The 26,687-nt window shown below is 41.2% G+C and overlaps 2 protein-coding genes, 1 non-coding gene and 1 pseudogene across 6 annotated transcripts in view; 2 read left to right on the top strand and 2 right to left on the bottom strand.

Annotated features, from left to right (window-relative positions):
- The window catches only part of LOC134812953 (dedicator of cytokinesis protein 7-like), a 132,937-nt gene that overhangs the window by 81,946 nt on the left and 24,304 nt on the right, over positions 1-26,687 (top strand). For all 4 annotated transcript variants that reach the window (XM_063820585.1, XM_063820583.1, XM_063820584.1 and 1 more), the window contains exons 25-28: positions 14,562-14,720; positions 21,908-22,035; positions 25,282-25,612; positions 25,755-25,865. In XM_063820585.1, the coding sequence (XP_063676655.1) occupies positions 14,562-14,720; positions 21,908-22,035; positions 25,282-25,612; positions 25,755-25,865 (729 nt within the window). The remainder of the gene's footprint in view (positions 1-14,561; positions 14,721-21,907; positions 22,036-25,281; positions 25,613-25,754; positions 25,866-26,687) is intronic.
- LOC134813650 (5S ribosomal RNA) lies at positions 1,043-1,158 on the top strand (annotated as a pseudogene).
- LOC134813658 (5S ribosomal RNA) lies at positions 3,811-3,929 on the bottom strand. Its single transcript, XR_010160053.1, has one exon. It is a non-coding gene; the product is annotated as a 5S ribosomal RNA (ribosomal RNA).
- LOC134812955 (ras GTPase-activating protein 3-like) lies at positions 4,804-8,601 on the bottom strand. The gene is made up of 2 exons (XM_063820588.1): positions 8,469-8,601; positions 4,804-5,668 (listed from the first exon to the last, which is right to left on the bottom strand). The coding sequence occupies exons 1-2, from the start codon at positions 8,586-8,588 to the stop codon at positions 5,150-5,152; spliced, it is 639 nt and encodes a 212-aa protein (XP_063676658.1). The 5' UTR covers positions 8,589-8,601; the 3' UTR covers positions 4,804-5,149.

The raw sequence follows: 26,687 nt of genomic DNA, 5'->3' as shown, positions 1-26,687 counted from the left end.
TTACTCATGGGACGAGACGGCATGAGCCCCACGCTATAAACTCGGCAGCACTGTTCTAAGAAATTCGATTTAAAAGCTGTGTTAAAATTGTGTTAGAGATCTGAAATTCTACAGGGCATCCTTTTGAAGCAGTATTGGGAGTATGTATGTATTTAATATGTATGTATTCCAACCCTGGCGCGTGGGGACACGTTTTTGCTAGTAGTTTGCGACATTATTTTACGGGTATCGAATCTCGCGACTTCAACGAAGTCCTGGGGACACGTTTTCAATAATTGATAATATTTTCAGCCCCTATCGTTTTAAGCATCGTTAGGGCTTTCCCAGAAACTAACTCTCATCATCCTAGGATAATCGTGTGTCGCACAGCACCTCTTTCAGTAACGAGAGTAGTCGCATGCAGTCCAGAATGACGTGTACGTTTCGGTCACCTGTGGAAAAAGGAAGTGAGATATCAAAAATCTGAGAAAAACCCGTTGGATAAAAGCCTTTCAGGTAGGTGCTAGTCAAGATTTCATCTCTTTAGACCTTAAGATGGCTTCTAACACCTCGTCAAAAGTTTTTAAAAGTAAATTTTACTCGCGACTATCAAAAAACAACAAAAACGTGTCCCCAATTTGCTTTTTTGAGCGCGCCCAGATCAGCGCACCTAGCTGATCTAGCTACTATGAACAGGCACATAAAAATATCAGTGAATATAAGTGATTTCGGTTATTGGAGTAATTTCATCAGAGCAGTCACATTTTTGATGGTGATTAATACTTTAATAACATTCCACAACAAGGCAACCATTAATTATGTAGTGTGTACCGTGTGCAGTGTGAAGTATAATATAGAGTTGGCATGAAGTTAACAGTTTACTTATCACGAAGTTTAATTAGAAGATAAGGAAAATATTGTATTGTTATCTGTCAAAGGAATTTAATGTATTCTAACAACTTGTTCTTATAATAACTAATCGATGAACCACATACAGGGTCGGTGTGAGTGTAAGAATTTGTGTGAGAAGATATATAGAGGAGCAAAATTCAACATCACTGGATACGGCGGCCATACTCGGTTGAATACACCCCATCTCGTTCGATCTGGGAAGTTAAGCAACTGCAGGCCGGGTTAGTACTTGGATGGGTGACCGCCTGGGAATTCCCGGTGCCGTATCCTTTTGTTATATTTTCGAAGAATTGCTTTACTGAACAGAAGAATTGTGTATGGCTTTTACAGAATTGCAGTGATTATTAAGAATATCATTTTATCCTAAGCAATATAGTCTATGTTCAAACGGAAGGAAATATTTCCAAATGTCAGAATAACATTGCTTAGAATAGTATAGCTACTAAGTTTTGTCTGAAAAGGGCTTTTTTGTTTCATTCTAAGATCTATCTTAAACATTCTGCTTAAAATTAACTAGAATGTATTTTTAAGTTAACTTGAAGAGTACTACAAGGTATCCTGAAGTTAACTTGAAGAGTACTACAAGGTATCCTGAAGTTAACTTGGAGAGTACTGCAAAGTATCCTGTAGATAACTCGAAGAGTACTGCAAGGTATCCTGAAGTTAACTCGAAGAGTACTACAAGGTATCCTGAAGTTAACTTGGAGAGTACTGCAAAGTATCCTGTAGATAACTCGAAGAGTACTACAAGGTATCCTGAAGTTAACTTGAAGAGTACTACAAGGTATCCTGAAGTTAACTTGAAGAGTACTACAAGGTATCCTGAAGTTAACTTGAAGAGTACTGCAAGGTATCCTGAAGTTAACTTGAAGAGTACTATAATAATGCAATGTATCCTGAAGTTAACTTGAAGAGTATAACTGCAAGCTGCAAGGTATCTTGAAATTAACTTGAAGAGTACTACAATTAGGTATCCTGGAGTTAACTTAAAAAGTGATACAAGGTATCCTGAAGTTAACTTAAAAAGCACTACAATGCAATGTATCCTGAAGTTAACTTGAAGAGTATAACTGCAAAGTGCAAGGTATCTTGAAATTAACTTGAAGAGTTCTGCAAGGTATCCTGTAGATAACTCGAAGAGTACTGCAAGCAATCCTGAAGTTAACTTGAAGTGTACTACAAGATATCGTGAAGTTAACTTAAAAAAGTACTACAAGGTATCCTGAAGTTAACTTGAAGAGTACTACAAGGTATCCTGGAGTTATCTCGAAGAGTACTACAAGGTTTCCTGAAGTTAACGTGAAGAGTACTGCAAAGTATCCTGAAGTTAACTTGAAGAGTACTGCAAGGTATCCTGAAGTTAACGTGAAGAGTACTGCAAGGTATCCTGGAGTTAACTTGAAGAGTACTACAAGGTATCCTGGAGTTAACTTAAAAAGTGATACAAGGTATCCAGAAGTTAACTTAAAAAGTACTACAATGCAATGTATCCTGAAGTTAACTTGAAGAGTATAACTGCAAGGTATCTTGAAATTAACTTGAAGAGTACTACAAGGTATCCTGAAGTTAACTTTTAAGAGAACTACAAGTTACCTTCAAATTATCCTCTATTATATACTTAATTAATCCTGTAACAACCTCTATATTGTTGTTGTTGTGGTAGCCTGCACGCAAACTTGGATTAAATTAAGATAAAGCTGATCTGATCCTGAAGTTAACTGACAGAAAGCATGAAGTTGACCTAAAGTTAGATATTTGTCGTGTTCCAATTATATCGGTCCCGATATATTTGAAATTTTATCGCCTCTCGGATTTGCAGTATAACTTGCAAGTTAACTTAAGAATACATTCTAGTTAATTTTAGGATACCTTGTACTTTGTAGTACTCTTCAAGGTAACTCCAGGATACCTTGTAGTACTCTTCAAGTTAACTTCAGGAAACCTTGCAGTACTCTTCAAGTTAACTTCAGGATACCTTGCAGTACTCTTCGAGTTATCTACAGGATACCTTGCAGTACTCTTCAAGTTAACTTCAGGATATCTTGTAGTACTCTTCAAGTTAACTTCAGGATACCTTGTAGTACTATTCAAGTTAACTTCAGAATGTCTTGTAGTATTCTTCAAGGTAACTCCAGGATACCTTGCAGTACTCTTCATGTTAACTTGAGGATACCTTGCAGTACTCTTCAAGTTAACTTCAGGATACCTTGCAGTACTCTTCGAGTTATCTACAGGATACTTTGCAGTACTCTCCAAGTTAACTTCAGGATACCTTGTAGTACTCTTCGAGTTAACTTCAGGATACCTTGCAGTACTCTTCGAGTTATCTACAGGATACTTTGTAGTACTCTCCAAGTTAACTTCAGGATACCTTGTAGTACTCTTCAAGTTAACTTCAGGATACCTTGTAGTACTTTTCAAGGTAACTCCAGGATACCCTTGCAGTACTCTTCGAGTTATCTACAGGATACTTTGCAGTACTCTCCAAGTTAACTTCAGGATACCTTGTAGTACTCTTCGAGTTAACTTCAGGATACCTTGCAGTACTCTTCGAGTTATCTACAGGATACTTTGCAGTACTCTCCAAGTTAACTTCAGGATACCTTGTAGTACTCTTCAAGTTAACTTCAGGATACCTTGTAGTACTCTTCAAGTTAACTTAAAAATACATTCTAGTTAATTTTAAGCAGAATGTTTAAGATAGATCTTAGAATGAAACAAAAAAGCCCTTTTCAGACAAAACTTAGTAGCTATACTATTCTAAGCAATGTTATTCTGACATTTGGAAATATTTCCTTCCGTTTGAACATAGACTATATTGCTTAGGATAAAATGATATTCTTAATAATCACTGCAATTCTGTAAAAGCCATACACAATTATTCTGTTCAGTAAAGCAATTCTTCGAAAATATAACAAAAGGATACGGCACCGGGAATTCCCAGGCGGTCACCCATCCAAGTACTAACCCGGCCTGCAGTTGCTTAACTTCCCAGATCGAACGAGATGGGGTGTATTCAACCGAGTATGGCCGTATCCAGTGATGTTGAATTTTGCTCCTCTATATATCTTCTCACACAAATTCTTACACTCACACCGACCCTGTATGTGGTTCATCGATTAGTTATTATAAGAACAAGTTGTTAGAATACATTAAATTCCTTTGACAGATAACAATACAATATTTTCCTTATCTTCTAATTAAACTTCGTGATAAGTAAACTGTTAACTTCATGCCAACTCTATATTATACTTCACACTGCACACGGTACACACTACATAGTTAATGGTTGCCTTGTTGTGGAATGTTATTAAAGTATTAATCACCATCAAAAATGTGACTGCTCTGATGAAATTACTCCAATAACCGAAATCACTTATATTCACTGATATTTTTATGTGCCTGTTCATAGTAGCTAGATCAGCTAGGTGCGCTGATCTGGGCGCGCTCAAAAAAGCAAATTGGGGACACGTTTTTGTTGTTTTTTGATAGTCGCGAGTAAAATTTACTTTTAAAAACTTTTGACGAGGTGTTAGAAGCCATCTTAAGGTCTAAAGAGATGAAATCTTGACTAGCACCTACCTGAAAGGCTTTTATCCAACGGGTTTTTCTCAGATTTTTGATATCTCACTTCCTTTTTCCACAGGTGACCGAAACGTACACGTCATTCTGGACTGCATGCGACTACTCTCGTTACTGAAAGAGGTGCTGTGCGACACACGATTATCCTAGGATGATGAGAGTTAGTTTCTGGGAAAGCCCTAACGATGCTTAAAACGATAGGGGCTGAAAATATTATCAATTATTGAAAACGTGTCCCCAGGACTTCGTTGAAGTCGCGAGATTCGATACCCGTAAAATAATGTCGCAAACTACTAGCAAAAACGTGTCCCCACGCGCCAGGGTTGTATTCAGGGGTAGATGCTTTGCCTCTCAGAAAATTTTAGTGTAGGCAGATTTAAAGAGATACAGTGGCGGTGAGAACGATATATATATAACGGCTATAATATTAATTAAATTCAATATTGTTTTGATTTTCCCGAATCTCAAAGTTTGTCAACTAATAATTATTCACTCAGTTATATTATTATTGCATAACTAGATTCTAACAATTTCACAATTCTTCAATTTAGCATCATGCCAAATTCAATATGACTGTCAGTCTAGTTAGTTGCCTGCGAATCCTGGTAATATACTGGTGTCACCATGGTAACCCTGAGAGACATTCTATACTTCGCACAGATGCTCTCCACAAGGTTCACAGGTCGTCGTCAGTAAACTCGTCGTCAGATAGGAAGGTAGCAGGGGAAGCGCTTCGCCCCAGCGTCTCCCAGCTTCCGTCATATTCTGTGCGGCTACTCCTACAGGCTGCGGGGCTGAAGGCGGACACGTTACTAATATTCCTGCTGAGGCGGCTGGTGCGCTCCTCGTCGCTCTCTGAAGTTCCCGTGCAGCCGTTAGCGTACTTATCTTTATTCTTACAACAGCTCCAGCACTGCTTCAGATAGGCCCCCTTGTGGAAGTAGGAGTATTTAACCGACCCGACACTGCTGTCTATCAGTCTCCTTATCTCCTCTACCCAGGAGCGGGTGGTAGAGAAACATGGCCCCTGTATGTACAGTATCCGCATCTTCTCGCTCTTAGATACGTATACTACCTGAAACATGTACAATCGTCGGAAAGTCTCTTTATCCACTCTTTCACAAGCTCTCATCTGCGTTATTTGTATACTCCCCTTTAGGTACTTCCCATCCGCCGTCCAGTACGTTAACTCGTCCTGAAGGGAAATTAGCAGCTGCTAAATACATGAGTAAGGGGCAGACCATAATCTGACTGTTGTCACCAGTACATGCTAAATACATGAGTAAGGGGCAGACCATAATCTGACTGTTGTCACCAGTACATGCTAAATACATGAGTAAGGGGCAGACCATAATCTGACTGTTGTCACGAGTACATGCTAAATACATGAGTAAGGGGCAGACCATAATCTGACTGTTGTCACGAGTACATGCTAAATACATGAGTAAGGGGCAGACCATAATCTGACTGTTGTCACGAGTACATGCACGGCTTATAAACACATTGTGCAATTTGTCATGATTTTAGGCACGACCTCATACTATGAAAATTGGCATGAAAATAGTAAAAAGTGAGTGCTGTCACGTTGGCCGGGTGGTGTAGTGGTTAATACATTTGCTTCCTTTGCGGACGACAGGGGTTCGATTAGCAGTGGGGTCCGATTCGGATGCCACCAAACCATGGTTTGAATGGTAGTTATCCTCATTAGAGCTTCGAAAAAACTTTTGGCTGAAAAAAATATTTTTGAAAAATCTTAGTCTCAAAAAGTTTTCTAAAAACTACCTTTCCCGTGTGTCAAGCAATTCCGATCATTTTGAGCCAATGAACAATTTTATGGTGTTTGGTAATTAGCTAATTAGTAATTATTACTAAATTTTCAAGAAAAAATTGTCCAACAAAAGTTTTTTCTAGTCAATAAAATGAAATAATTCTTAACCTTCTACGATGTTCACAGTTGAAGATATTTGACAGACAAGAAAGGTGATGCAAAGTGGCAAAAAGTGGAAAATTTTGGAAAAGTTGGTCAGCCGAATAGAACCTAAAAATAGAACCTAAAAACGTCATAAATCCTTTGGAAGCTTCTTGTGTCGGTAGATCGATTTTTTCAGACAGAAAAAAAAGGATGGTTACGAATGGTATAATGGTTAAAAAGAGGGATTTTGGTTAGGCATGAGTATAATTTACATTTTACTTCCAATATTCTACACAGACGAAAGTTAAGGTATTATTTATAATTTGAATCACAAGTTGTAACACTAAGGCATGATACTGTAAAACCCCAATTTACCACACATTACCAGTTAGGGCCTAGGGGGAAATAGTACGGTAAACCAGGGTTTGACTTCTTAACATGGTTTCTCTTCACACAGTACTGGTTGATGGTAAAATTCTTATTTGTCAGATTAGATGCAATGTCTTAAAATCTGTTCCTAAACGTCACAATTATAGTACTTCATTTATGAAGACATCGGTTTTGGAGATTTGAAACAAATATGATTAGATATAAAAAACAATGAGCGTTTGACAAGTATCAAATATGAAACATGGCGGTGGTATAAGACCCAACGTATTTAAACTCACTTCCCATCCCCCCCCCCCCTGTATTTCTATCATTTCCTAAAATCCAAAAACTTTTTTTGAACCTGACTTACTGACTGACTTAAGGCGGCTTCAGCGTCCGAGTATTGATGCGCTGTCTCCATAAAACTCTATCCGCCATAAGTCCGCCCATTTCTCCAGTGTCGTTGAGACCCGTGTCAGCTCGTAGGCTATCAACATAGGTCATGGCTGGTCTCCCCCTACTCCGCACCCCATGAGTTGGTTCCCAGAGTAGCAAGCGGTTTGCGACTAGTTCTGGGTGCCGGTGGATATGGCCTGCTAGTTGCATCCTGCGCTCTTGGATCTTCATGGTTGCTCTCGGTAGGTTGCCATAGACTTCTTTGTTGGTTTTTCGCTGCTTCCAATCCACATTAAGTGCCATCCTTAGCATTCTAGTGTAGCAGCCATCGATGCGTTTCTTCAATTGCTCTGTCAACGTCCACGTTTCAGAACCATAAAGAAGTATTGACTCCACAGTAGCAACAAATAGACGGATCTTTAGTCCTCTTCTAAGGTCAGACTTCCACATCTTCTTTAGCTTGTGGCAGGCTGCCCAAGCCTTAGCTTTTCTGACCCGCAGGTCCCTCTCTGTTGTTGCTATCCAAGCTCCAAGGTAAACAAAGTCTGTCACCTTTTCCAGCTGGTTTCCAGAACAGCTATTAAGACTACTCGCCTCCTCTGTCATGTTCAGAGTCATGAACTTAGTTTTAGAGCCGTTCATGGCTAGCCCAACACTCAGTGCTGCTTTCTCAAGCCTGTCCAGGAGTAGTTTTGCCCCTTCAATGGTATCAGTGATAAGGGCAACATCATCTGCAAACTCGACGTCTGCGATCTTCTCGGCACCAATCCTTCTACTCCGTGCAGGCCTGAGGGTAAACCCAGAGTCCGAGTCATCATCGTCTATAGTCACTGTCATGATATAGTCAATCACGATAATGAACAAGTACGGGGCAAGAGTGTCTCCTTGCAGTACTCCAGCCAGGATATCAAAAATTTCTGTTATACCATCGGCTGTAACTACTTTAGCCTTTGTGCTCGTATAGATACCCTCAATGAGCCGCACTATGGCTTCTGGTATGCCATATGCTTTTGATATCTTCATGAGCAAACCTCTATGCACACTATCGAACGCCTTTTTGAAATCAATGAAAACCATGGTGGCCTTAAGATTTTTGGCTCTAGCACCCTCCATAATTCTTCGTAGAGCAAGGATGTGCGATGTTGTAGAGCGCCCAGGTCTAAAGCCATTCTGGTTGTCCCTTAAAACTTCCTCAAGACTTGAACCACCCTGTGTATTACCGAAATAACGAATAACTAATAATAGTGTGCACTATACTACTAATAACTAATAAACTACCAAACAAGAACCAATGAATACTTGCAATAATTTAACTCACCTCGAATAGTTTAAAGAATCTGTGCTGGAATTTTGCCTTTATTGTTGTCACGCTTTTAGCAACAGAACGTTTAATGAGTCCTCCATGGCGAATGGGAACTTTTGGCGCTAGTGTTTCCATCTTTGGGAACTGCCTATCTGCACATAAAAAAATCAAAAATCAAAATAAAGAAGTTCACTTTGACATACATGATTATTGTGGCTTGAGCAACTTGAAACCTAATACTGTGACCTGTACTGCATCGTCATGTCGTGTAGATAACAATTCATTTTAATACAAATTTGTATATCAAACTCGTCAGTGAAACAATATTCCAACTGTAACTTATTACAGCACTACAAATCTATTATATTCATTACGTTACAGAGGGAGTTAAGGGGGCCGGGGGGGTCTTCATCAAAATTCTCTCGAAATTGATTTTATAGTTGTTTCTGATAGAGGGGAGTGATATCTATCAGCTGCTTTTGGTCCCATGGAAAAATATTGTTCCTAGCCGAAATTATCGCTGGTCAAAGGTCAGCGCTCATGTGTAATTGTATTGCGCGAGCGATTTTCAATCGCGCGTCCTGAAAATCGAGTCTAAAAATCTATCTTCTCCTACATTTTTTGAGCAATCACCCTGAAACTTTCAGGATATGTTCTAGGGATCATTTAGAAGAGAAGTATCGAGCCGATTTTTGAGATAGGCCTCAGAAAATTTTTAATTCGATTTTGAAAATCTTTGACCTCATTTTTTGACGATTTTTCCAGGTCCAAGATTTTCAAAATCGATTTAAAAATTTTCTGAGGCCTATCTCAAAATTCGGCTCGATACTTCTCTTCTAAATGATCCCTAGAACATATCCTAAAAGTTTCAGGGTGATTGCTCAAAAAATGTAGGAGAAGATAGATTTTTAGACTCGATTTTCAGGACGCGCGATTGAAAATCGCTCGCGCAATACAATTACACATGAGCGCTGACCTTTGACCAGCGATAATTTCGGCTAGGAACAATATTTTTCCATGGGACCAAAAGCAGCTGATAGATATCACTCCCCTCTATCAGAAACATCTATAAAATCAATTTCGAGAGAATTTTGATGAAGACCCCCCCCCCCCCCCCCCCCCCCCCGGCCCCCTTAATGTATTGAAGTCCGAGAAATCCTAACCCTCGTCACGCTTCCCTTTTATATTAATATAGTTAAAATGTGTTCATACATTGTTTTTGCTGATTTTTGTTTTAAATAACAAATTTAATTATTTTCGACATAATTGAAGAATAGAAAAGTATAATGAAAAATAGAAGAATAAACTTACGAATAGAAGAGTAAATTGAAGAAAATAACAGTAAATTAAAGAATAGAACAGTAAACTTAGGAATAGAAGAGTAAACTAACGAATGGAGGGGGTGCCAACCTCATTTTGTCTCATTTGGGGCACCCAAAAAATGCAAAATTGGGATGAGGAAGAATAAGGCAAATAAATCTAGTTTCTGAGTCCGTTTTTAGAGGCAAAATCGGTTTATTCGAAGTAACTACACTATAATTAACTAACCACTAGTTAATGGTTTATTAGGGGTGATGTGGTACCTGGGGTGATGTGGTACCTGGGGTGATGTGGTACCTGGGGTGATGTGGTACCTGGGGTGATGTGGTACCTGGGGTGATGTGGTACCTGGGGTGATGTGGTACCTGGGGTGATGTGGTACCTGGGGTGATGTGGTACCTGGGGTGATGTGGTACCTGGGGTGATGTGGTACCTGGGGTGATGTGGTACCTGGGGTGATGTGGTACCTGGGGTGATGTGGTACCTGGGGTGATGTGGTACCTGGGGTGATGTGGTACCTGGGGTGATTTGGTACCTGGGGTGATGTGGTACCTGGGGTGATGTGGTACCTGGGGTGAGGCAATCCCAGTTTAACATATTTATTCTCCAAACGTGGGGAATCCACCAATTCAAAATATTTAATACCGTTAACGCAATTAATTTGAGAGTGACTTAAGATGTACCTTTAAAGGTTAGCATTATCCTGGAAATAATCATGTTTTCTACTACCATACCAGCTCCACTGATTTCATACTAGTGTTAAGTATACATACTTAAGTATTAAGTATGAGAGTCCTATAGTATTCGCCACAGTGACCCCGATATCCAGCGTTTGTAACTGAAACCCTTCGAATTTCTGGCCACAATCCTTAATTAATATCTTAAACCTAAAGTAGAACCAATGTAGTGAAACAGTTACAGTTACAGTACGATATAGAACACTACTTAAAGGGGAGCTTTTTAATGGTAAAATTGTTGATATGGTGAGCAACGAAAGCAAGGTTAATAATTAATAATATGAAAAATGCAAACCGACAACGTCCACTTGCCATCAATACAAGAAATCACTGATGCCCGCAGTCACTAGTCACAACGTCATAGGGCATAATGATAGGGTACAATTGTTACGTCCTGGGGTCAGACGATATCCAAGCCGGATGTAACTTTAAGAACTTATAGAAATAGTCCATCTAAAAGGGAATGATCAGCGGAGGCAGCCAAAAGCAAACCGTAGCAAAAAGTGATTTTATGACCAAATTTAAACAATTCTCTCGCCCATCGCCTGACATTTCAGGGTTTTCAACCCCTACCACCTTAATCCCCGGGTGCTTCCGGAATTTTGCTGAAACTCCATATTTAATTTGAGGGTAACTTAAGAGAACACCCTATTCACAACTGAAAAGCACATCGTGATAATTAAATTTGAACACAAAAAAAGATCAAACTAGTTGCCTAATTTGGTATCTTTCGTTATGCGTGCAGCCAAAATGACTGATTTTTGTCGATATCCCTACAAATAAGAGCATTTCTTACATTGGGCCTAAGTTATATAAAAAAAACGGTCAACATTATTAACAAGTTCATAAAATACGTCACGACTTACCTACAAGACAAATTCTTAAATTCATGCAAGTCTACAGTCAACAAGCATTTGCTTACTGCACAAGCTCTTAACCCGGATGAAAAAGATTGAAACAATTCAAATTTCGTACTTTCAGAAACTTAAATAATTTGGTACAACATACATTGATAGCGACGAGCAACAAAAATTTTACCTTGTGTGCATATATTTATATTTGGTTGTAATTAAAGGCGTTAGTGCCGAGTAATGCCTCTGGGTAGTGCTCCTCAATCAATCAATCATTAAGCATTAAAGAGCTTATATTACTTCATAAGTTGTATATAATTGTGTCTTTTGCGGTTGTTTTAAGCTTAGATTCGAGTCTCTTGGACGTTTAGGGACTGAGATAAAATTGTCGAAATTTGCCTCATTTGCCCCACAAAAAAACCTTAAAAATATATCCTGGAAACTCATTCCACACGCCTACCCTTACGAAGGACTGAATTTATGCATTACAAACTCCATGGTAAATATCAAGTATGTATAACACACTACTAGTATGTGTAGTGTGTATAACACACTACTAGTATGTGTAGTGCGTATAACACACTACTAGTATGTGTAGTGTGTATAACACACTACTAGTATGTGTAGTGTGTATAGCACACTACTAGTATGTGTAGTGCGTATAACACACTACTAGTATGTGTAGTGCGTATAACACACTACAAGTATGTGTAGGGTGTATAACACACTACAAGTATGTGTAGGGTGTATAACACACTACAAGTATGTGTAGTGTGTATAACACACTACTAGTATGTGTAGTGCGTATAACACACTACTAGTATGTGTAGTGTGTATAACACACTACTAGTATGTGTAGTGCGTATAACACACTACAAGTATGTGTAGTGTGTATAACACACTACTAGTATGTGTAGTGTGTATAACACACTACAAGTATGTGTAGTGCGTATAACACACTACAAGTATGTGTAGTGTGTATAACACACTACTAGTATGTGTAGTGCGTATAACACACTACTAGTATGTGTAGTGTGTATAACACACTACTAGTATGTGTAGTGCGTATAACACACTACTAGTATGTGTAGTGCGTATAACACACTACTAGTATGTGTAGTGCGTATAACACACTACTAGTATGTGTAGTGCGTATAACACACTACTAGTATGTGTAGTGTGTAGTGCGTATAACACACTACTAGTATGTGTAGTGTGTATAACACACTACTAGTATGTGTAGTGTGTATAACACACTACTAGTATGTGTAGTGTGTATAACACACTACTAGTATGTGTAGTGTGTATAACACACTACTAGTATGTGTAGTGTGTATAACACACTACTAGTATGTGTAGTGTGTATAACACACTACTAGTATGTGTAGTGTGTATAACACACTACTAGTATGTGTAGTGTGTATAACACACTACTAGTATGTGTAGTGTGTATAACACACTACTAGTATGTGACTAATAAATGTAAAATAAGCAAAGCAGTACATTTCCTTTTGTAAAGAGTTTACAAAATATGACTAACTAAGGTGAGCAAAAACTGTAAGAATAAAAAATAGTAGTACGATGAAGCTATGCGAGAAGAGTGAATATTGCAGCTGAGTACTGCATGAGTACATTGGGGTATGCTACACAGCGTTGTATATGGTTACTGCAGTACACACTTACAGTGTACAGTTACATTACATGATAACAAACAACACACTACACACCACACCAGTTGTCAACAAAATAACAGTAGACAATTTCAAATCACTACAATGGCTGCCATTATTACATAAGTACATAGACTAAGTGTTATCACTACATTATAAACTTCATCTGATATTGTGACTTTGTCGTAACTTGTGCCTATATCTTAATTTGTGACTGTGTCGTAACTTGTGCCTATATCTTAATTTGTGACTGTGTCGTAACTTGTGCCTATATCTTAATTTGTGACTGTGTCGTAACTTGTGCCTATATCTTAATTTGTGACTGTGTCGTAACTTGTGCCTATATCTTAATTTGTGACTTTGTCGTAACTTGTGCCTATATCTTAATTTGTGACTTTGTCGTAACTTGTGCCTATATCTTAATTTGTGACTTTGTCGTAACTTGTGCCTATATCTTAATTTGTGACTGTGTCTTTTTGTTGTTTTTCTAATTGGTGAAAAATTTCAATTTCGTTCATCTCCCCAATTGTTTATGTAAAACGGTGTATCGTTTAGTTTCCCATATGGTGTAAATGACTTGTTTTTGAGGTCAAGCACGACATCTAAGAAATCTACCGAGTGCTGACAAAGGTCACTGTTACTTTTAGGCTCTATTTTTTGGAAATAATGAGTTTCCTAATTCTATCTAGTAGCTGGCTGTTGGTTTTTATTAATGACTGCAAGTCTGTCAGTCCTCGGCCTCGGTTTTACCGAGGAATAGCGATTTATCCTCGGCCTCGGTCAGGAGGACAATTCCTCGGTTTGCCTCGGCCTCGGTTAAAAATTAAGTTGCTATTCCTCGAATAGGGGTTTACGGAGCAGCACTTAAAGATAGCGGCCACGACCATCGCTAGATTTTCAAAGGCGACTGAATAATATTGCGGACGCCACCGGCCACACCAACGATATGACAACCATACCGTAATCCCACATACCCATGCACCTTTGTCTAATTTTATAGTGATTAGCACTGTCCCAACTGCCAAGATATTGCCAACATTTATAATGAATACACTTTTTGCCCAACATAAATTGCCAACTATAGCTCTGTTATTCTGTCTCATCTTAAATATTATTTGTATCTAATATGGGGGGGGGGGGGGGGGGGGGGGGGGCTCATGAGCATTTTTGAGAGTCCCGATGAAAATGCCAAATTTTCATTCTTAAAAATTATTTTTTGAGTATTGTTGGACCACATTGCACTGATATGAAGAATAATTTGGTACATCACTATTTTTTAGTGGACAATTTTTGAGAAAATGAGAAATCCATGCTGAATTTCTCAGATTCAAAATTTTTGAGACATTTTTGAGACATTTTTGAGACATTTTTGAGTATTCCCGGCGAAAATGGTCAAATTCTCAGATTCAAAAATTCTCAAAAAAAATCACAAAATAAACAAATACTGTTGTCTCCTGACATCACTTAAGAGTCAGACGGGTTCCTGGTAGTATAATTTAATTGCACTTCTCTATAATATCAATGTTGCAGATGGAGGACGAGACACCGAACGTTCCTACGGAGGAGTCTGTGGCGGAGTTGAAGCTGAACCTACTGCAAGTTCTGTGTCTGCACGAGCACTACGTGCAACTCAACCTTCCTTACCCTCACTCTCTATTCAACGAGAAAAACAGCATCAAACCTCATCAAGTGAGTTCAATTGTGAAGTAGGAATAATTTTAATTACCCAGTGGTGCAATAAAATATTTATTCTCAAACATTTTTTTGAATTTTGCATTTTACACCCGATACGTTTTTATTTCGTAATAGAAATACTGCTACTATTACTATTACTATTACGTAATAGAAATACTGCGAATATCGAGATTCCACTCATGTCATTGATTGGGGTTCCGATTTCGATATTGAAATATCCTGATCCATTTTTGCTACAGGATGTTAAATAGGACGGGTAACCATGAATGTAGTTAAAGAACTAAGAAACTATTGTCACGTATCTGTGTATATATCAGGGTGTCCAGGGACCATAGATTTCATAGATTTCATAGATTTCATAGATTCCATAGATTTCATAGATTTCATAGATTTCATAGATTTCATAGATTTCATAGATTTCATAGATTTCATAGATTTCATAGATTTCATAGATTTCATAGATTTCATATTATTAAGAAACTGTTTACACCATTAAAATATTCAAAACCCCTAAAAGAAATCAAGACATCCTAAAATGGTGACAGTACAGATCAAGACAGCTAGAGTAAAAAAAAATTTCTCCAAGCAACTCTATCATCGGCTAATATCTTAAGCTTATTAAGATCATTCAAAGAGTTAAGTTTTAAACCTCTACGGGTCAAATCATTCACAATAATCTTGAACAAATTCTTACGATGCGCACCGACGCGCCCTTTACAGTTTGTAATGACAGCAAACTTTAATGCTAATGCTGCGGGGGAGTCATCAGCACTACGCAAGATATGACCTAGGAGCTTCCACCTTGCTTTAGGGACACGATCTGATAGCTTTACTGAGTTACATCTTAGGTATAAGTTTGCATTGGATATTGTTCCATGAGGCCAATTAATGTTCAGTAATGTTCTCTAGCTCTATTAGTGTTTTCTATGGCAAATGTCTAATTTTTCTAGTGACTTTGCAGTAGGACACCAACTGCTGCAATTATACATGATGATTGATACAATTTGGGCTTCGTATACTGCTATCTTTCTGGTAACGGAGATATTCTGCTGAGACCAGATCTTGGTGAACTTATAGAAGGCATTGTTCCCAGCAATGCATCGAGCAGCTACATCACATTCACTACACAACAATGACCAAAGAATCTAACTCTTCCGCCAATTTTCACGTAACATGGTATCATCACAGATTTTATAGATTTCATAGATTTCATAGATATCATAGATTTCGTAGATTTCGTAGACTTCATAGATTTCATGGATTTCATGGATTTCAGGGCTTTCATAGATTTCATAGATTTCATAGATTTCATAGATTTCATAGATTTCATAGATTTCATAGATTTCATAGATTTCATAGATTTCATAGATTTCATAGATTTCATAGATTTCATAGATTTCATAGATTTCATATCCAAAATCACCTGGGACACCCTGGTGTATACCTGGACACCCTGGTGTATACTTTACGAGACATATTTAAATGGTTACGAAAGTCGGTGGTTCTTCGCAAAAACACCAAATTTTCGGACATTAAATCTCTCTGGTAACTTAGTGTCAGTTTGTCCCTTAAAATGTAGGCGGAAATACGAATACAGGGTGAGTCAAAAAAACATGACCTTCTCATTTTTGGGGTACGGAGAAAAATTGTGAATACATAAAGCATTTATCCTTTTATAAAGTCACAGCTTTATATCTTGGGATAGCTGATACAAAATATCAAGCTGAATGAATTTGTGATCATGTCATTCTAGAGGGTTCAAAATCTAATTTTTTCAAAAAATCACCCAATCCTTGCATGTTTCCCAGCGAGGTTCTGGGGCTGTGGCTCGACTAAAAAGTGATATTTTTATCTATCCTTACACACAGTGCAGATGTAGCTCTGGCACTCCTTGAACTGCTGAAGAAGTCCCATGATGTAAAAATATTGATCGGTCATTGAGATATGTGATAATTTATGTGACGCTCCTCTTATCAATCTAAAGGTTAAGGGGGGGGGGGGGGGGGGTTTACCCTGATTTTTTTGTGAAATTTGATTTGGAGATAGTAATTGACCAACAAACTAGGGCCTGTAAACTACGCATTCTCTATGATTATCAGCTCAATATCTACCTAACGGTGGATTCTGTGTTCAAATAATCGCAAAAATGAACAAAATCGCCCATATCTCAGTTCGCGATATTCGCGAAACTGATTTCGCTCAAAACAATAGAACTCAATAGCGTTTCAATATTAATTGTTCATGAAATTTTCAGAATCAACGTAGGATTGCCTGATGACCTTAAGTTTTGGAGTGGAATTTTGAGTTAGGCCAAATTCTGAAATTTGCCGGCCATTTTTAAGACCGAAAATGGGCGTGGCTGTCCCGCGGGCACCGGTGGGCACCCGGAGTCCGGAAAACCGCCTCGAAAGTTCGGTCACAGGCCTTAGTTTATTGGTCAATTACCCCCCCCCCCCCCCCCCCCCCCCCCCCCCCCCCCCCTTAATGTTTCTAGATGTAAAATGTATTAAGGAACACAGTGGTGAAATCCATTTGATTCTAAAATGTATCGTTTGGCCGCTACATCAATTTCCAAGGTCTGCATGCCCATATTTGGGAATCATGCCAAATAATCGCCTCTTCATGGAGCTGGAAAGCTTTAATGGGGTCTGAAAACTTTTACAAAATATTCCCATTGGCTTTTCCGACATGAATTGACATCCAAACATTACCCCGTTGTCGATATGGCCCCAAATTACCTAATTAATTGAGAATGTCAAATACGGAAATTTCAATTCACGCGAAGATTTCGTAATTGGTCTACTGGGACAAGTATCCAACAGAGTCCAAAATACGTTTCGAGTACTAATTACTATTAGAAAAAGGTTAAGACTAACTAGTTGGAGAGTTTCAGAAAGATCAGATATTTTTTCTAATTTAAATTACTCCATAAGAAAAAGTCATATATATTTTTTAATAACGATATTAGTACATATTATATCAAAATAATCTAGGCAAATTTTCGCTTAAAGTCAAAAGTACGTCGGTACTAGTCTGTACTGTTTTCCGTATAAATACACACTTGTAACCCCGCACGAAGTCGCGATAAGAGAAACTTATGGCCTGAAAATTCACAAAAATGGACAAGCGATTCCATATATTATATTATAATAACATAAACCCGCCACGCTAAGGGTTTATATAACAGATCATCCCGCGCTAGCGGGATGATCTGATAAACACATACGAGTGCGCGCAGCGCACGAGTTTTGTGTTAATATGTAATCCCGAAGCGCCAGCTGAGGGATTACATTTATTTAGCCCTGAGCGTGAAGTGTTTATGGATTATAATTATCTCCGGCGATTTCGACAAGGGATTCAGTTCATCAATCTGAATGTCAAACCGATCTGTCATAGTGGAGCAATAGCTTGAACGTTAGCAGGAACAAGAGCTGGAAGGAGAGCAAGCAAAACAATACTATTTTTAGGGCACGGAATCACGGATAAGGGTAGCTGGCTAGTCGCCAACTTCTCACGCCACGCGTTGGAGAAATTCCAAGAATTAGCTGCTTTGGCAACGTTCCCAGGAATTTGCGTGTAAAAGAAGTGGACGGTTACGATGTTTCATATCACGTGGTGCGCTTTCGTGTTACGTGGTATAGACTCGGCGTATGCTATTGGTGGCACGTGGTACGCACGTGACGCGCCCACGTGATCGCGCGTCTAACTGTTCTAATCAGCAGTATCATTGATTATTGTAAGTCGGAGAATTGAATGATAAACATCAGTTACGACTAAAAAGCGGGCCGGGTTTATACAAATTTCCGGGGCGGGATGATATCACCTTGAGATGTTTATCTAACAGCGGGCCGGGCTGAGTGATAATATGATCCCGCGTCGAAATCCCGGAGATATTTATAAAGGAGTAATTAAAGGTATCACACGCTACTAATAGTGGCAACATGCGACTCTCTTAAAAGCGCTGAAGATGTAAATAAACTGATTTATTGTGTGGCACAGACTATTATACCAGACTATTATACAGCAGGGTAGTAGTAGTAGTAGCAGGATGTCAGACTATTATACCTTTTAAACTGGTGTTCCCATCAGATATTAATGTCCTATTGTGATTCGTTTTATTTTATCCTGTTTCAATGTAATTGATGTTATGGATTCCCTTTGGTATAATCACCATTCACCTCAGGCATTACTTCGGTGGCAGGCTCTAACATAGAATTTTTGAATCGATCGCATCCATTAGAGCCTGTAAAGGAATGGGAGAGGGAGAGCTAGTATCCAATACAGCCTGTAAAGGAGGGGTACAGGGAGAGCTAGTATCCAATACAGCCTGTAAAGGAGGGGTACAGGGAGAGCTAGTATCCAATACAGCCTGTAAAGGAGGGGTACAGGGAGAGCTAGTATCCAATACAGCCTGTAAAGGAGGGGTACAGGGAGAGCTAGTATCCAATACAGCCTGTAAAGGAGGGGTACAGGGAGAGCTAGTATCCAATACAGCCTGTAAAGGAGGGGTACAGGGAGAGCTAGTTTCCAATACAGCCTGTAAAGGAGGGGTACAGGGAGAGCTAGTATCCAATACAGCCTGTAAAGGAGGGGTACAGGGAGAGCTAGTATCCAATACAGCCTGTAAAGGAGGGGTACAGGGAGAGCTAGTATCCAATACAGCCTGTAAAGGAGGGGTACAGGGAGAGCTAGTATCTAATACAGCCTGTAAAGGAGGGGTACAGGGAGAGCTAGTATCCAATACAGCCTGTAAAGGAGGGGTACAGGGAGAGCTAGTTTCCAATACAGCCTGTAAAGGAGGGATACAGGGAGAGCTAGTATCCAATACAGCCTGTAAAGGAGGGGTACAGGGAGAGCTAGTATCCAATACAGCCTGTAAAGGAGGGGTGCAGGGAGAGCTAGTATCTAATACAGCCTGTAAAGGAGGGGTACAGGGAGAGCTAGTATCCAATACAGCCTGTAAAGGAGGGGTACAGGGAAAGCTAGTTTCCAATACAGCCTGTAAAGGAGGGGTACAGGGAGAGCTAGTTTCCAATACAGCCTGTAAAGGAGGGGTACAGGGAGAGCTAGTATCCAATACAGCCTGTAAAGGAGGGGTACAGGGAGAGCTAGTATCCAATACAGCCTGTAAAGGAGGGGTACAGGGAGAGCTAGTATCCAATACAGCCTGTAAAGGAGGGGTACAGGGAGAGCTAGTATCCAATACAGCCTGTAAAGGAGGGGTACAGGGAGAGCTAGTATCTAATACAGCCTGTAAAGGAGGGGTACAGGGAGAGCTAGTTTCCAATACAGCCTGTAAAGGAGGGGTACAGGGAGAGCTTGTATCCAATACAGCCTGTAAAGGAGGGGTACAGGGAGAGCTAGTATCCAATACAGCCTGTAAAGGAGGGGTACAGGGAGAGCTAGTTTCCAATACAGCCTGTAAAGGAGGGGTACAGGGAGAGCTAGTATCCAATACAGCCTGTAAAGGAGGGGTACAGGGAGAGCTAGTTTCCAATACAGCCTATAAAGGAGGGGTACAGGGAGAGCTAGTATCCAATACAGCATGTAAAGGAGGGGTACAGGGAGAGCTACTATCCAATACAGCCTGTAAAGGAGGGGTACAGGGAGAGCTAGTTTATAATACAGGCTGTAAAGGAGGGGTACAGGGAGAGCTAGTATCCTATAGAGCCTGTAAAGGAGGGGTACAGGGAGAGCTAGTATCTAATACAGCCTATAAAGGAGGGGTACAGGGAGAGCTAGTTTCCAATACAGCCTGTAAAGGAGGGGTACAGGGAGAGCTAGTATCTAATACAGCCTGTAAAGGAGGGGTATAACAGGGAGAGCTAGTTTCCAATAGAGCCTGTAAAGGAGGGGTACAGGGAGAGCTAGTATCCAATACAGCCTGTAAAGGAGGGGTACAGGGAGAGCTAGTATCCAATACAGCCTGTAAAGGAGGGGTACAGGGAGAGCTAGTTTCCAATACAGCCTATAAAGGAGGGGTACAGGGAGAGCTAGTTTTCAATACAGCCTGTAAAGGAGGGGTACAGGGAGAGCTAGTTTGCAATACAGCCTGCAAAGGAGGGGTACAGGGAGAGCTAGTTTCCAATACAGCCTATAAAGGAGGGGTACAGGGAGAGCTAATATCCAATACAGCCTGTAAAGGAGGGGTACAGGGAGAGCTAGTATCCAATACAGCCTGTAAATGAGGGGTACAGGGAGAGCTAGTTTCCAATACAGCCTATAAAGGAGGGGTACAGGGAGAGCTAGTTTCCAATACAGCCTGTAAAGGAGGGGTACAGGGAGAGCTAGTTTGCAATACAGCCTGCAAAGGAGGGGTACAGGGAGAGCTAGTATCCAATACAGCCTGTAAAGGAGGGGTACAGGGAGAGCTAGTATCCAATACAGCCTGTAAAGGAGGGGTACAGGGAGAGCTAGTATACAATACAGCCTGTAAAGGAGGGGTACAGGGAGAGCTAGTATCCAATACAGCCTGTAAAGGAGGGGTACAGGGAGAGCTAGTATCCAATACAGGCTGTAAAAGAGGGGTACAGAGAGAGCTAGTTTCCAATACAGCCTGTAAAGGAGGGGTACAGGGAGAGCTAGTATCCAATACAGCCTGTAAATGAGGGGTACAGGGAGAGCTAGTTTCCAATACAGCCTATAAAGGAGGGGTACAGGGAGAGCTAGTTTTCAATACAGCCTGTAAAGGAGGGGTACAGGGAGAGCTAGTTTGCAATACAGCCTGCAAAGGAGGGGTACAGGGAGAGCTAGTTTCCAATAGAGCCTGTAAAGGAGGGGTACATGGAGAGCTAGTATCCAATAGAGCATGTAAAGGAGGGGTACAGGGAGAGCTAGTTTCCAATACAGCCTGTAAAGGAGGGGTACAGGGAGAGCTAGTATCCAATACAGCCTGTAAAGGAGGGGTACAGGGAGAGCTAGTATATAATACAGCCTGTAAAGGAGGGGTACAGGGAGAGCTAGTTTCCAATACAGCCTGTAAAGGAGGGGTACAGGGAGAGCTAGTATCCAATACAGCCTGTAAAGGAGGGGTACAGGGAGAGCTAGTTTCCAATACAGCATGTAAAGGAGGGGTACAGGGAGAGCTAGTTTCCAATAGGGCTGGTAAAGGAAAGATTGATCAATTTTGAGGATCAGCAGAGGTATTTTTCATCTCTTCATTACCCCTTCATCATCTCCAGTTCAAAGCTAAGCTCAAGTCGACGAAGACTGCACAGAGCCTGACATCTCTGAATAAGACGTACTGCGAGAGACACTATTTAGTTGGACTCCTCTTATCCATGGAGGCTCACATTCTCAACTTCTCTACGTTAGTACAGTGCGCTTTATAATTGTGAAGTATTAACTTCTACGCATAAGAGAACCACACCTGCCGCGGCATGCCGGTGCCTATGCAGTGTTCTGTGTTTGTCTTAAATGTGCATTAAGTGTGCCTTTACCAATTACCATGTCTTAAATGTCCTGTAAGTGTATTTAACCCAGATTGTGCCTGGGTTAAATACACTTACAACCTGTCCCTCACCCAGATTGTGGTATCAACCTGTCCCTCACCCAGATTGTGCTATCAACCTGTCCCTCACCCAGATTGTGCTATCAACCTGCCCCTCACCCTGATTGTGCTATCAACCTGTCCCTCACCCAGATTGTGCTATCAACCTGCCCCTCACCCAGATTGTGCTATCAACCTGCCCCTCACCCAGATTGTGCTATCAACCTGTCCCTCACCCAGATTGTGCTATCAACCTGCCCCTCACCCAGATTGTGCTATCAACCTGCCCCTCACCCAGATTGTGCTATCAACCTGCCCTCACCCAGATTGTGCTATCAACCTGCCCCTCACCCAGATTGTGCTATCAACCTGCCCCTCACCCAGATTGTGCTATCAACCTGCCCCTCACCCAGATTGTGGTATCAACCTGCCCCTCACCCAGATTGTGGTATTAACCTGCCCCTCACCCAGATTGTGGTATCAACCTGCCCCTCACCCAGATTGTGCTATCAACCTGCCCCTCACCCAGATTGTGGTATCAACCTGCCCCTCACCCTGATTGTGGTATCAACCTGCCCCTCACCCTGATTGTGCTATCAACCTGCCCCTTACCCAGATTGTGGTATCAACCTGCCCCTCACCCAGATTGTGCTATCAACCTGCCCCTTACCCAGATTGTGGTATCAACCTGCCCCTTACCCAGATTGTGCTATCAACCTGCCCCTCACCCAGATTGTGCTATCAACCTGCCCCTCACCCAGATTGTGCTATCAACCTGCCCCTCACCCTGATTGTGCTATCAACCTGCCCCTCACCCAGATCGTGGTATCAACCTGCCCTCACCCAGATTGTGCTATCAACCTGCCCCTCACCCAGATTGTGCTATCAACCTGCCCCTCACCCAGATTGTGCTATCAACCTGCCCCTCACCCAGATTGTGGTATCAACCTGCCCCTCACCCAGATTGTGGTATCAACCAGCCCCTCACCCAGATTGTGGTATCAACCTGCCCCTCACCCAGATTGTGCTATCAACCTGCCCCTCACCCAGATTGTGGTATCAACCTGCCCCTCACCCTGATTGTGGTATCAACCTGCCCCTCACCCTGATTGTGCTATCAACCTGCCCCTTACCCAGATTGTGGTATCAACCTGCCCCTCACCCAGATTGTGCTATCAACCTGCCCCTTACCCAGATTGTGGTATCAACCTGCCCCTTACCCAGATTGTGGTATCAACCTGCCCCTCACCCAGATTGTGGTATCAACCTGCCCTCACCCAGATTGTGGTATCAACCTGCCCCTCACCAAGATTGTGGTATCAACCTGCCCCTCACCCAGATTGTGCTATCAACCTGCCCCTCACCCAGATTGTGGTATCAACCTGCCCCTCACCCAGATTGTGGTATCAACCTGCCCCTCACCCAGATTGTGCTATCAACCTGCCCCTCACCCTGATTGTGCTATCAACCTGTCCCTCACCCAGATTGTGCTATCAACCTGCCCCTCACCCAGATTGTGCTATCAACTTGCCCCTCACCCAGATTGTGCTATCAACCTGCCCCTCACCCTGATTGTGCTATCAACCTGCCCCTCACCCAGATTGTGCTATCAACCTGCCCTCACCCAGATTGTGGTATCAACCTGCCCCTCACCCAGATTGTGGTATCAACCTGCCCCTCACCCAGATTGTGGTATCAACCTGCCCCTCACCCAGATTGTGGTATCAACCTGCCCCTCACCCAGATTGTGGTATCAACCTGCCCCTCACCCAGATTGTGCTATCAACCTGCCCCTCACCCTGATTGTGCTATCAACCTGTCCCTCACCCAGATTGTGCTATCAACCTGCCCCTCACCCAGATTGTGCTATCAACCTGCCCCTCACCCTGATTGTGCTATCAACCTGCCCCTTACCCAGATTGTGGTATCAACCTGCCCCTTACCCAGATTGTGGTATCAACCTGCCCCTCACCCAGATTGTGCTATCAACCTGCCCCTCACCCAGATTGTGCTATCAACCTGCCCCTCACCCTGATTGTGCTATCAACCTGTCCCTCACCCAGATTGTGCTATCAACCTGCCCCTCACCCAGATTGTGCTATCAACTTGCCCCTCACCCAGATTGTGCTATCAACCTGCCCCTCACCCAGATTGTGCTATCAACCTGCCCCTCACCCTGATTGTGCTATCAACCTGCCCCTTACCCAGATTGTGGTATCAACCTGCCCCTTACCCAGATTGTGGTATCAACCTGCCCCTCACCCAGATTGTGCTATCAACCTGCCCCTCACCCAGATTGTGCTATCAACCTGCCCCTCACCCAGATTGTGGTATCAACCTGCCCCTCACCCTGATTGTGCTATCAACCTGCCCCTTACCCAGATTGTGGTATCAACCTGCCCCTTACCCAGATTGTGGTATCAACCTGCCCCTCACCCAGATTGTGCTATCAACCTGCCCCTCACCCAGATTGTGCTATCAACCTGCCCCTTACCCAGATTGTGCTATCAACCTGCCCCTCACCCAGATTGTGGTATCAACCTGCCCCTCACCCAGATTGTGCTATCAACCTGCCCCTCACCCAGATTGTGGTATCAACCTGCCCCTCACCCAGATTGTGGTATCAACCTGCCCCTCACCCAGATTGTGCTATCAACCTGCCCCTCACCCAGATTGTGCTATCAACCTGCCCCTCACCCAGATTGTGCTATCAACCTAATAAAACAAATTTATTTGTATAATTTGTGATTGTTTCTCCCGGTTTTCTTCCCTTGCGTAGCAAGCCCTGTCTCTTGTAAAAACAACTTCGAAAGATTTGTAGATACACTTAGTCTCTACACCTTTAGCCTCTGGTCCCTAGGGTCAGCCGATCCCGGGCCAGAGGAAAACTACCGACTGCCAAGGTTTGACGCCTAGGCAGTCGAGACCTCTTATTGATACCCTTTATAATAACGCTTTATTTGTATACCGCTTAGGCCGTATAAGCGACCAAAGTCCAAAAAATGGAGTTGATACTGGCCAACAAACCTGACCAAAAGCATGATTTGATTACAAATTTTGTCGCAGGAGCCCCACACTGCAACGAGCTGTGATCCTCTTGACTCGTGATATACTGTATCGCCATGACAACGAGTCGTCCCTGCAAGACGTGGCCAGAAGATCACGAGTAGCTTCGCTTTACCTCCCCTTCGTTACCATAGTGATGGATGTATACGACAAGCTGTGGAAGGAGTTCAATAAGTCTGGCAGCCGGTCCGCCTCAGTCACAGACCGTAGTTATGAGGATGAGGGGATAGCTCAGTCGCCTAGCAACACATTACGTGGCAACAAGAAGCAGGGCCAAATACCGCCCCGTTCTACCAGGACTCTTCTGCTCTGCGTTCTATCCGTGCTCAAGGTCAACTAGTTCTCTTCTCTATTTTAATTTAATTTACTGTACACAAGATTGTTACACTTCGTATTGCATTATCAGAGTTTATCTACCCAATTATCTTATCAGTTATTATTATAACAAGAACCAAAACGTTTAATCCCCACAGAATTGCGACGACGAGCTGCTGAAGAAATGGTTGATTTCACTGAAACCGCACAGGATTAATACTCTAATATCGATGATCAAATTGTGTGTTAGCTGCTTTGAGTATCACCCGGTAAGAATTAGCTGATTAATTTACTTGATTTACTTGAAAACAAATTTGTATAGTCGACAAAGCCACAAGCTTTCGTTAGAGTGGTCCATCATTTATTTTGTGACTATTTTTGAGAGTCCCGATGAAACTGCCAAATTCTCATTCTCAAAAATTATTGAATTTCTTAGATTCGAAAATAATTGTTGAGACATTTTTGAGTATTCCCGGCAAAAATACTCATGACCTAAAATTAAGCATGCCTAATTTTAAATCGAACGTCCCTGATAGAAGATCATACGATGTATTTTATTCACAATACGATGTATTTTATTCACAATTATTTAGACTATGTAATGTAAATACGAATTTAGAAGGATTTATTAAAGATGTAAAATCTCTTAAAATTAAATTATTGTATCAGAATTTTAATAATGATGTCTTAAATAAATATGTTAAAAAGTTCATAGAGGCTAAACATCCGTGTACATATAAGTTGGAGGAGTCCTAACTCTCCTCACGTTCGAAAATGGCGATTCTCTCGTATCAAATATGAGAGTAAAATATGCGTGTGCCCAATGAGAAAGTTTGCCCAATGAGAAAGTTTTAATAAAATCAATCTATATTTTTGTATTTTTAAAATTTAAATCGAGATTGAAGTATAATGGAATTTATAACACCATATCTGATCAAACAGACGGCGCCATTTTGGTACGACACAAATTGAGCACACGGTTCGGATGCAAGCTCACATATTTTGGACTTGAAATAATTGTTTGGTCATATTTGGTGTCGGATCTTTTCTGGCTTTAGTATTGACGATATATTTTTAAGCAAATGTTACCT

The sequence above is a fragment of the Bolinopsis microptera genome, chromosome 3 (assembly GCF_026151205.1).
Source record: "Bolinopsis microptera isolate Bmic1 chromosome 3, MBARI_Bmic_1.0, whole genome shotgun sequence".
Lineage (NCBI taxonomy): Eukaryota > Metazoa > Ctenophora > Tentaculata > Lobata > Bolinopsidae > Bolinopsis > Bolinopsis microptera.
Note: the sequence above shows the minus strand (reverse complement) of the source record. Positions and strands in the feature narration are given on the sequence as shown.

Bases quoted from the DNA above. Each gene is read 5' to 3' on its own strand.
- LOC134812955 (XM_063820588.1), bottom strand. From the start codon at position 8,588: ATGGAAACACTAGCGCCAAAAGTTCCCATTCGCCATGGAGGACTCATT. The intron at 5,669-8,468 runs GTGAGTTAAATT...ATTTCCCTTCAG, and splicing joins GATTCTTTAAACTATTCGAG to GACGAGTTAACGTACTGGAC.